At 35.7% G+C, this 12417-nt stretch overlaps 1 protein-coding gene across 1 annotated transcript in view; it reads right to left on the minus strand.

Moving 5' to 3' along the window:
* CDH19 (cadherin 19) overlaps positions 1–5316 on the minus strand; it is a 46649-nt gene extending 41333 nt beyond the window's left edge. Inside the window, exons 1-2 of the mRNA XM_040984765.1 lie at positions 5125–5316; positions 2056–2350 (exon numbers count right to left, since the gene is read on the minus strand). Coding sequence (XP_040840699.1) covers positions 2056–2350; positions 5125–5316 — 487 coding nt within the window. The remainder of the gene's footprint in view (positions 1–2055; positions 2351–5124) is intronic.
* Positions 5317–12417: the final 7101 nt, after the last annotated feature.

A 12417-nucleotide genomic window follows, 5' to 3' on the forward strand; every position in this document is an offset into this window, starting at 1 on the left:
CCAACTCCAGCTTTCTGTTAATGAGAACACTGGAATGAACAGAGAGTCAAGTACTTGGGCCTTATAATCAAGATGCAGAAACCGAATTTGGCTCCCAGGATCTTGGCTTCCACATGGCCAAGTCTGGTTGCTGCAGGCAACTGGATCTCAGTGAGATAGAAAGTGTTAGATGTGTCCTCACCGTCTCTCCCTGTCTCTCTGCCATAAAAAAAAAAAACTGTATAAATCAATAAATTGACCACAATTTATTCACTGGAAATTCAAAACAATGACTTATAATTTCGTAGAGCATTTTGTGTCACTATGACTTTAACTATTGTCAATCAATGCAGTACTAGCAATACTCATCATTTTGGTGAGGAAATCTTTCTCTAGATGGTGATGCATGGCTTACAGATCAGGCATACTTCTGTCAAATATGCATTTGTTTTTAAGATTAGCTACTTTTGTTTAGGTATTACAATTAAAAGTTTCACACTAACAATTTATTTCTTTGTCTATCTTCATTTTCATAGCAAGATTCCAAGTATGGAGGAAGTCCATCACGACACTGTTAATGGACAAGAGAAGGAAAGAGTGGAGAAAAAGTAGAAGAGACCAAAAGGAAGACAATGGGGAGTAACTATGAGGACAGGGGAAGAAAAGGGAACAGAAAAGGACAGAGAAGGGGGAAAGAGCTTAATTTTTGCCCAACTACCAAAGCAAAATAATTGTAATGCATTATTTACATTAAAAGATAATGTATTTTGCTACAATCCATGATGTAGAATGATATCTTTAAACTTTTATTGGAGTGTAAAAAAAATAAGAATTGGGAAAATATAATATGGAATACACATGGTTACCTTTAATGAAGCAAATATTGAGTAGAAACTTTTTCGTGCCATATTAGCATACTTATGAATGTCTATTAAGGAATCTCTTTTTCATGGTAAAGCAAATTTTGAAATGTTATATTTTACCCTGTATTTTATTACGTAGAACTCTTGAGGACAAATTTGGCATTACCATAGCTTCCCTTATATTGCAAAGACATTTCTGATTCCCGAGACGGCCAATCCTCGTACTTTATGGGAATCATCCTATTTCTGTATGTATTATATTTACAATAGTAACACGGATACTGAGTTTTTAAAGGGGATCTAGCATGAACACAACTGCATAAAGGTGCCCAATCACTACTTTACTTTGGGTCTTTATAGTGTGATCTTGACACAAATAGGTTTGAATCTTCCTATTTCCATACCCATATAGTGCAGATCCATATTTTTTTGAGATAAAATAGTATTTTTAAAAATACGATTTTATATTTAAGAAATTAGGTCATTAAGAAGAGTTTTATGAATCTCCCATAACCGTGACTAATGCATCATTATTCTTTTTTAAAAAAGTGACTATATATTAAAAAGTTTAATGTATAGTAACAGCAGCAAAAATGTGGAAAACATTTTTGATTCCACCATATGCATCTTCTGTGATCCTTTGTGGTGTGCTGTCTTTTGTGATGATGAAAACACCTGGGCAGGCACAAAAGAGATTGGTACTGTCCTGTGGTTTTCTGTAGGAAAAGGGTACGGAGGGTGGTGCAGGTGGATAAGCCAGTTGTTGTCGTATTTTAGAGAACTGTGGTTACATTTATTCTTCAAAAAATAGATAGAATAATGTTATTTAAGGAAGTGGGATTTGTGACTGTGAAGTTGGGGACCACCCATGCAACTTAAATGTGTTCTGGTTATGGATCAATTAATTTCGCTCTCTTCAAATAACAAGTCTTCAAAGCTTGTCTGCAATGAACATGAACCAGCAAAAGAATGGGGCAAGCAAAACATTTTGAAACTAAAAAAAAAAAGAAAAAAAAAGAGAGAAGCTTAGAGTAGCTATTACTCTCTATATAACTAGTACTGACTATTTGAATAACGTTACTTTCGTTTCCTTAAATTGTCATTGCAAAATGGAGTACTCGTATACAGTTTAATCAATGCACTTCTAAAACGTGCTCAAAATCTTAAGTCTATTTTTGGTAATATATCTTTCATGAAAATGTATTTGCAATACCTTCTGGAGACATCTCTGGAACACTGGCCTCATAAGGTTCCTGCAGAAATTGTGGCTTATTGTCATTGACATCCGACACTCTGATGACAAACTCAGACTCAGGCTCCACAGCCTTCCCAGTGGTGGTGTCGATTACCTGGGCTCTTAGGATGTAGAGGGACTGTTGCTCTCTGTCGAGCTTCTTTATGGCATGGATATCACCCGTTTTTTCATCAATGGTAAAGATATCTCCAGCTCCAGCTCCCAAGAGTTTGTACTGGAAAGAATTGTTTCCATTGTCTAAATCAGATCTTAGCTGCAAGTGTAAAAAAAAATAATTCACTTTTCAGACATGTTCAAATGGAAAAAATCAAGCTTTTCTTTTTAAGATTTACTATATTCCTTTGAAAATCCCAGTTACAGAAAAGGAGGGAGAAACAGAAGTCCTCCATTTTGTGTTTCACTTCCCAAGTGACCACAAAGGCTGTGGCTGGCACAGGCCAAAGCCACGAGCCAGCAGCTTCTTCCAGCTCTCCCACGTGAGGTCAGGGCGCAAGCAGTTGGGCCATCTTTGACTGTTTTCCCAGTCACAGTAACAGAGAGGTAGATAACAAGTGGAGTCTTTCAGAACTGGAACTGGAATCAACATGGGATACCAGTAGATACCAGTACTGCTGACAGCATCTACACCCAGTACATACAGTGTGGACCCCGGGAGCAAATCAATCATATTATTTTCATGTGTGTCAATCAATATCAAAGTATATCATTGTTTCATATTTCATTATTATATTAAGTAAATATTGACTTCAAAAAAAATTTCTACATAGGAAACCATATAAATGTATTATTTTAAATAGGTGACTCCAGTAATAATCTGTAATAATATACAAAGGCCTGGAATCACACACAATAAAATGGATTACATTTTATTTCGTACATAAATTCTTACTCTATAACGATACTCTCCAATTTTAATATATTCAAATTTAAAAAGAGGCCAAAAATAACAAAAACATTTAAAAACTAAAGCCTTTTGCTTGGATGTACATGTGAGCAGACCAGGGAAATATTAGAAAGAAAATTAAGGAGCATAATGAGGAAATAATAATAATTCAACCAACCCCTGAGGATTTGTTGACTGCCATAACATGTACAAAATATTTTCAACATTTACAAAAGGTTTTCAAGTCCTTGGGACCCTGCACAATCGTGGCCCTGGAAGAAACTTCCGGCTTCAGAGCAGCTCAGCTCCAGCCATTGTGGTCATTGGTAAAACAAGCCAACAGATAGAAGATCTGTCTCTGTTGTTCTTTCTCTTTTAGATAAATAAACAAATAAGTAAATAATCTTCTTAAATATGATGTTGATAATAAAATATGATTCCCCAAATGATTTTTGTTTATATTTTAAAGTATTAATGTATATTTTCAAAAATAATTTTAAGATTATTTCTTTACTGATTAATAGATGTTTTCATGTAACAAAGAAGAAAAATATATACTACAGTTCATTTAGTATTTTATTTAGGTTGAATACCTGTGCCCTGACAAAACAGCAACAAAAAAGAGACAGAAAAGTAACATCCAATTGACTCTTCTGGTTGTAGATCCTGTAACATGATCAGCCGTAAATCTCAACATGTAGAAGGAGTGTTGGATGGGGTGGAAATCATTGACAGCGTTGACAGTGAGTGCAGCAGATACACAGTTACTTGGGATGTTCACCTCCTTTACGTTCGTGCTGTGAGCACCAGCTCCTCTGCTTCCTGTCCATCATCCTGCCACTGCTCAGTCTCACAGAGTTAATGCTGGTTCTCTTACTTAGGTCCCTGACATTCGCTTGGAAAATCAAAAGGAGTTTCAAGCTGTTAGTTGAACCAGACCTAACCCCATCTACTGTTGACATCTGGAGAGAGAGAACTACTGGCTGACATCTCTGACTCTATGGGTCCCTGTCTCTCTGTCACTCTTCCTTCAAAATAAGAATGGATATAAACATGATTTAAATTAACAAAAGTAATACATTAGTCAAAACCAAAATATATTCCAACCAATGTTTTAAATAAGCAATTCAGGTTGCATATGTTAAATAATGTAATGTCAATATAGTTTTAGGATTGACCCAGCTTTGGGATGAAGAAAAGAAGTTTGTTGAGGAATAAATTTACTGAGAAGTAAATATTACATCAGCAGGAATACATATCCTCAGCACCCACAGATATTTGAAATCTATTTGTCTAAGATCCTATTCCAGGCCTCGGTGGAATATACTCATTTATATTTTCTAATATGTGTGTGTGTGGGGGGTGAACATTTATGGCAACCAGATACCATGTTAGTGAGCTGCTGCTCTCTTGAAAAGAAGAGAAAAAGAGAGTTAATGAATTTTGAGTGCTTCACCCTTTGGGCCCAATTAAATTTTAGTGCCAGTTAATTAGTGGCTAAACTTACTTCAGTCCATTTATCTAAAGAAAGAGCATTAAGATTAAGAAACACTTTTGTAATTACCTCTGTTTAAGAAAAAACAAACAGTAAACCATCGAAACACAAATAGGTGTTCTAATTCATTAAGGTGATTTTACTTAAATATGCCCTTCTAAGAGAGTGAAAGTAACAATTCTTTGCAGTTCAATGACACGAATCAAAAGAAGTGAGTAGGCTACTAAAGTCACCTCATTGTAAAAGGTTATGGTCTTATTAATCTGCCTCATTAAAAATCAATCAGGTAAATCCACAGTGGATGAGTACAACAGAAACTCAAACTGAATACTTTGGGTCAATAATATTTATGTTACTGTAGGTTCTTGAATCCTTTACACAGAATATGATCATCAAATTTCCAGAGGTTGGCAAGTGAGGGCTGCATTTTCACAAGGCAGAAAAAAGTGCAGTCCATGGCTTTTCCTTTTCTGCAAATGTTAGTGACTGCTGCAGACACTTGCAAATCTGAAATCACTGCTAATGGTTGTTTCCAAAATCTTCTAGAAACTTCTCTGAGAAAACGGATGTCATCAAATACTAAAATGGTTTTAACTCATACTTACATGTTGTTCAAACTTCTTTGTGCAATAACATTTGAAATAAATACCTGGCCAACAAGATGACTAGTGTTCATTTCCTCTGGGACAAAAAATTGGTTCCACACCCAGCCACGTTTCACTCTTGAAGGAGTTCCCATTGCATGTTTCACCTTCTCCAGTTCAGGGGTTTCCAGCGCTGTAAGGTAAGTCCAGAGCAGAGGAATCGCCAGGACGAACTGCATCACCAAGCCACCGCTCATTACGATGTGTCTTGATTCTAGTCTTCACAGGAAAAGGGGTGTTGCAAAGACAATCTTGTGTTTCTTTATAATCTGTTTACTTGTTAAGTATCTTTTGTACTCCTAAAGCATAAAATACAAAACAAAATTTGAGACCTTCAGAATAACATTTTCTCACAAAAGTGCTTAAGACATTGGGCAACTTCTTGCATAGGGTAAAAAATGTAACAAAATATGCATTACATTTTTCAAAGATTTACTTATTTTTATTGTAAAGGCAGATATACAGAGAGGAGGAGAGACAGAGAGGAAGATCTTCCTTCTGACGTTTCACTCCCCAGATGGCTGCAATAGTTGGAGCTGAGTTGATCCAAAACCAGAAGCCAGGAGGTTCTTCCAGGCCTCCCATGTGGGTGCAGGGGTCCCAAGGCTTTGGGCCATCCTCTACTGCTTTCCGAGGCCACGTGCAGGGATCCAAATGGGAAATGGGACTGCCAGGATAAGAATGGGCGTCCGTATGGGATCCTGTCATATGCAAGGTGAGGACTTCAGTCACTAAGCTACCACACAGGGCCCGTGGATTTAATTTCTTACATTTAAACTTGTTAATTATATTTTGTAGCTCAGCAATAAATTGGTAGAGACAATAATAAATCTCCATCCGGGCGCTGTTTGTTTTAAACAGTAGTCGTAAATCTGACTAGAAGTTGAAAAGCTGCTCTAGCAATCTGTCTGATTGGCAGCTGATACTGACACTCCGTGCTTTTGCTAGACATTTTACTTGGGTACTTATTCCTTTCCAGTTCTGCAAAACTCAAATCATGTCGATCAAGCAACAGCCACATCAGGGGAACATTAAAATCACTAGCAAGAGCCATACGCTTTTCAGTTCACTTTCCCAAATTGTGATGTTTCATGAAGTTAATTATAGATAAAATGACAACTCATATTAAAACTGGAGGATTTAATAAACTATTATACTGATGTTATAAAATATTCTGACTAGAAAGCCAGTGCAAGGTATATACCCTTTAAGACGTGAAAGATATGGGAAAAGCACACTTTTCATCTTAGTAAGGACATAAGGCCATTTTTAGACAATAAACACAAAATTATACTGCCTAGAGAAAAAGCTGAATTTTTAACAATATTCAAAATGACATCAAAATATCTTTTAATACTAAATACTAGAGCAAGTTGGAAACATCCATTTTCCTGGAGCTGATGTTGTGCAGCTTACAGATGCTCTCTTTCATGATAGGTATTTCTCATTCCAGTATGTAAATCAATAACTTTATGTTGCTCACTTATGTATAACTCTTTCCTAATACCCTAATAGGTTTACTTATTTGATACTCATGGAGAAAAATAACGTTTTAAAGCCCCAAATGAAGTTTAATCTCATCTAATCAACAGAGATGCCATTGAGAACAATATTGGGAGATGTTCTAAGTAATTTGGTTTTAAATATTCTGCTTGTATTTTTAACAGCCCCTGAGATACTTTTAGGTCTTTGGTTCTTGTTGAAAAGGGTTGTTAACAACACATTGTTAATCAGAACATGGGGATCAGTGGTCCCCATGGATTACCTTCAAACAGCTGTGCTCTCGGTTCTACACCTACTGAATGATGGTCATGGAAGAAGTTAACCAGTATGAAGATTAAAAATGGAATTTCATCCTTTGAATATTCGAAAATCAAATATATGTTGTATAGAAGCTGCTAAAAACATGGTTAATGACTGGTGAAATTTCTCCTAAGGAAATTTAATTTTCTTTATGAGAAAGATACATTTTATATACTTAAAATATTGTCACCAATACAGTTATGAAAGTACACTCAGTATAACTGAGAAAAATTGTAAGCTTAATGATGTTTTGATTCAGTAAAATACAGCAAATAATAGAATAAATGCATACATATATGACATTACCCAGCATCAACATGTTTAATCTCATATTAGTCTTGTGTAATCTGTAGACATACCCACACATTACACTAAAATAGATTTTCAAAAGCAACTTAACTTTAACAACTCTGCACACACATATAATTACAAAACATATATGCATGTTTGTATATTCCCCTGTAAATTCAATAGCTTATAGCCAAGAACGAGTCTCTTACACAAAATGTTCATTCTGTCTTCCCATTAAAGCTCTCTAAGCATCTCTATTACAAGACTGACATGTGTTAACATACCTCTGAATCATGACAGAAATGTGTCCACACCATAGTGGGTTTTTTTTGACATTTTTTTAAGCTCATGTATTTTGTTGGTCTTTTCACTTTTCGTACATTTATGTGTTGGGCAAATCAAGTCAGTTTTCCATATTCTGGATTTCTTCTGAACCCATGTGGTACGATTTCACATTTTACCCTATATACACTGTTTACGACATGCACATCCCTGTCCCCACTGGAGTACCCGGAGGGGTACCTAGCTTCTGCTCCTCATCCGACTCTCTTCTTTTGTGGACTCTGGGACTGAAGCAGTTGTATTCACGCCATCCATGTGGGAAATTCAGATTAAGTTCTCAGCTCTGGGTTTCAGCGTTGGACCCTACTCAACAGTTGTAGGAGTTTGTGGAGTTCTTTCATTCCTTCTGTCTCTACTCTCCCTGTCTCTCTGTCACTCCTTTTGTCTATGTATCAAATACATGCATGGGTAAAACTGTAAAGGAATAATGATAAAATATTCAAAATCAAAACTGCACAAGCCTACCCCACACAGATAATGAAATTATGTAAAATATTAAACATCTGTGTTGACATATACATTCATTCTTACCTGCTGATTTAAATAACAATTCACTCATTATGCAATGAAAACAATGCATTATGGAATGTGTAATATATAATAGAGTGAAATTCATGATGCTGATAATATTAGTAATGTAATGTGAGAATTTAGGAAACAATGTGTTTGAATCGATACAATAGTAATTTAAGTAGGATATTGTGACATGTAGAAATGTATGTTTAAATTTCTAATCACTACAAACTATCAAAACTGAGCAAAGAGAATGTGAAAATGGGAAATGTACAAAAAATGAACAGGTAAGGAAGAAAAGTGAAATTAGTAACTCATAGAAAACTATACTGAATCATTCACTGCGTTAAAAAGAAACCAGCTAAGATTTCACTAAAAATGGTAGATAGACCATAAGTTAAACTTTGAAAATTAGCCTGATCACATACTCATTATAAGGATATACAGGTAACAGATGAGAAAAAGCATGGGGAGGTTATATAGCATACAATCTCTCATCACTGAGTATGAATTTGGTGTGGCGCTTCAGACATACACAGACACCTGTGGCTAACATGGTACTGCTGGGCTTGAGTCCTGGCTCCACGCACAGTCCCAGCTTCCTATCAGTGCATACCCCAGCAGGCAGCAGATCAAGTCTCCAATGTTGGGTTTACTGTCACCTGGTGGCAGAGATTTGGATGGAAATACAGGCCCCTAGCTTTGGCTTGAGTAGTTGCTGGTGTTTGATGATGCACATGAGAATTCTCCCTATCTCAAATAATAAAAAATAAATAAATAAATAAAATCTAAAATATATAGTCATATGGATATAATTATTGCTTGGAGTTTACAAAAGAATAAAAATGATATTTTAACACTAAAGTCAAAATCTGCATAACCGTTTTGGATAATAACTTGGTAAAATAGCTTAACCTTGTATGTTTTTCACCTACAATTATGGTACTTACATTTTACTGCTCTATGACTAAATAAATATTCAAGTTAATTCATCAGAATGCAAGTATAATTTGAATTAACATGGATAAAATTTTAAAAATAGCTTATTAGTTAGAATACTATCACTCCTTTTATAAAATTATAAGGTAATAATATTTGATGCCTTGACATACAGTCTGTAATAAGTCTGGAAGAAGAAAAATGACTGTTAACATTTATTATAGTGATTACCATGTTAGTGGAAAGTAAAGCTTCATTTAAATGTTGAAGATAGAAGATCTGTTATATAGTATTCCTTTAAAACAATGAAATTTGTCAAAGCATAATATTCAAAACTTTCTGTTATGTCTATATTTGTGTATGTGTGTCATAATTGGCTTTAAAATTTAAAGTATAATCACTTAATAATCCTAAATTAGAGTTAGGACTGTCCTGTAATTTGAGTCTACTAATACTATCAGGATTCTACAACAATAATTGAGAAATATGTTGGCTATGCTTTATCATATTCTATCAAACATTATGTAATGGCCACACATTTCAGGGGAAGAGAAAAATGTTTCAGATAGGGGTCTACTTGTGATTGAAGACTGCTGACAGCTGTCAGCAGTGCCAGACCAGAAAATATGCTGCAGCAAAGGCAGAGAAGAAGGGAAATACTACTATTTAGTTGTGCTGGCAACGGCCCTCAACACACCACCACTGACTTTTCCCTCTATGTTTCTAATCCCTGTTATATTTTCAATTAGTTGCATGCATTAATAAAGCCTGCATTATATTTCAATATGTAGAATAAAAACACTTAACAGAGCAGGTCATGCTAACATGTTTATATAATCAAAAAACATCCATTAAACATGGGATAGAATGCATTTTAAAACAAAATGCATAAAATGATATGGGATTTATATGTTTTCACAGGAGAGGAGAAAATTTTTTAATTCTTTTTTTTTTTTCACGTAAATGGAACTAGAAAGGAGAGCTCCTTAAGGATTTCAACTATATACCATACATTGTGGCCCACTGAACGGAAGGAAAAGTGTATGGATAGGTAATGGTGTGACATTTATCACTGACGGTTCGTCTTGTGCATAGTGAATAAAGATCTATCTGTTGCTTTGTAACTTGTAGATAATTCTTGAAACTAGATGTAAATAAAGATATTTTCTATCATCAGACATATGGAATTTTTTTTTCTCATTTTCATTAAGATACTCATGGTCAAAGAAAGAAAACAGAGTAAGTCAGAATGATGAATTTGGTGCCAGTCTAGCGTAGGATGAATGTTGAGGCAGGGAAATGTGAATGGGATAAATATGGAACCTTAATCCTGTTTGTGATTTCTTAAAAACCGAGGGAAATGTAGCAGTCTCATAGACTGACACGATATATAAATGCTCTGAGTGGTGCTGTCACATCCAGCAGTAGGAAATATAGAAGAAATGTGTGTGGAAATAGCTTGCATATATTACAGAGAATGAAGCAATATTTCTGGACCAAAAAGTTTAATAAACCATTGCCAACTCCTTCTCCAAAAGTCTTCATTTGACAGGACTGGAATGAGAATGATCTTTCTCTGTGCCATTTTTGAACTCTCATTAAACATTTTTTGCATGTTTACCGTCACACACTACATATTCCTGTGCTGCAGCTAAAGCGATGGAGACTCAGCACGGCATTATTAGGAGTCAGTATGGTAGCTCAACAGGCTAATCCTGTGCCTTGCAGTACTAACATCCCGCATGGGTGCAGGTTCTAATCCCAGCTGTTCCACTACAAACCAGCTCCTACACTACGAAAGCAGCAGAGGAGTACCCACATGGGAGACCAGGAAGAAGTTCCTGGCTTCAAGCTGGTCCACCTGTGACCATTACAGCCATTAGGGAAGGGATCCAATCCTCTCTTTCTCTCTCTGCGTTTTCTTCTCTCTTTATATCTCCCTTTAAAAATAAATGAATAAGTAAATAAATACATCTTAAAATGAAGAATAACACCTGTATTAGAGCTTGGTGTGTTTTGTTTAACATTGCACCTCATTCACTGTTTCATGTAATGTCCTAGGATAAATAGCACCCAGGACCGCTTTATATCTGAGTGGGCTGCCCTGAAAGGTGAACCTCACTTGTGGTAACGCTGTGAGATAATGAGCAGTGTAGGTGGAGTTACACACTGCTATACTGAGCCTGTTGTGAAAAAAAAAAAATGTTCTGGGATAAGTGATAGATCCAAGATGAACACTCACTTTCTGATGTCTTCCATTTCATTTTTCTCCGTTTAGGCAGACTCCTCAAGTATACCTTCCTTTTTTTCACATTCCAAATATATTAATTTGTGGAAATGCATAAGCATCATATGATACTTGAAAAATAAGAATAAAAACCTTTACATTTATATGAATATTATATACTCAACCATTGGTGCTATTTTTGGAGGGGGAGATCTAGCTAAAAGTAAGGAAATTAAAATATATTAAATAGGCTAGTGCTGTGGCTAGTATAAACCATCTTGTGTGACACCAGCATCACATACGCACACCAGTTCCTGTAGCAGCTGCACCATTTCCAATCCATCCTGCTGCTAATGACCCTTAGAAAGCAATGAAAGATGGCCCAAGCACTTAAGCCCTGCACTCCTAGGGGAGGCCCACACAAAGTTTTTGGCTTCTGGGGTAGCTTGCCTAACCCTTTTGATTGTGGTCATTTGGGGAAAGAACGGCAGATGCAAAATCTCAATCTCTTTCTCTTCCTGAATCTTTGTATCTCTTCCTGTAAGACTAAATGAATAAAAAAAATTAGAATACAATTTGTTTTAATCTAAGGGAAACATCAGTGAGTGTGAAGAAAACTCTGAGGAGTGCTCTAAAAAGCAGAAACATCACTGAATTAAGGAAAAGCAAGTGGGTTAAATATTACTTCACAAGTGTCTATATATTTTACTGGTCATCCAATTATTGTATATATAGACAAAAGATAAAACATGAAATTACATTAGCCATAAAAGCTCTCTCACACTGTAGTGAAGATAAGGAAATTGGCTCTGTACTGATTCCTAAATACTTTAATAGGAAGTGTTCTTTCAACACACCTTCACACCTGTAGGGAATTCAAAGCAGCATAGCTGGGGCAAGGACATTGAATAAATGACCAACCTACTAGCTGTGTGGGTTGAACAGGCAATTGCATCAAGTTTTTCACTTGAGACTTGAGAATAACCATAATAGCGTCTTACAAAGACACTTGCACTGTTGTATTTGTAATGGAAGGTGTTGCTACACTCAGGATATTTCCTGACATAAAGGAAGTACTGTATTAATTTTTTTTCTGACATAGAGAACACATTTCATGAAGTATGTAGATACGTTTCCAAGAATACAATATTTTCTTCACTCTTGCCTCTTTCTTCCTTTCTTT

The sequence above is a fragment of the Ochotona curzoniae genome, unplaced genomic scaffold (assembly GCF_017591425.1).
Source record: "Ochotona curzoniae isolate NIBS_2020 unplaced genomic scaffold, NIBS_Ocur_1.0 contig_43, whole genome shotgun sequence".
In the NCBI taxonomy this organism is placed as follows: domain Eukaryota; kingdom Metazoa; phylum Chordata; class Mammalia; order Lagomorpha; family Ochotonidae; genus Ochotona; species Ochotona curzoniae.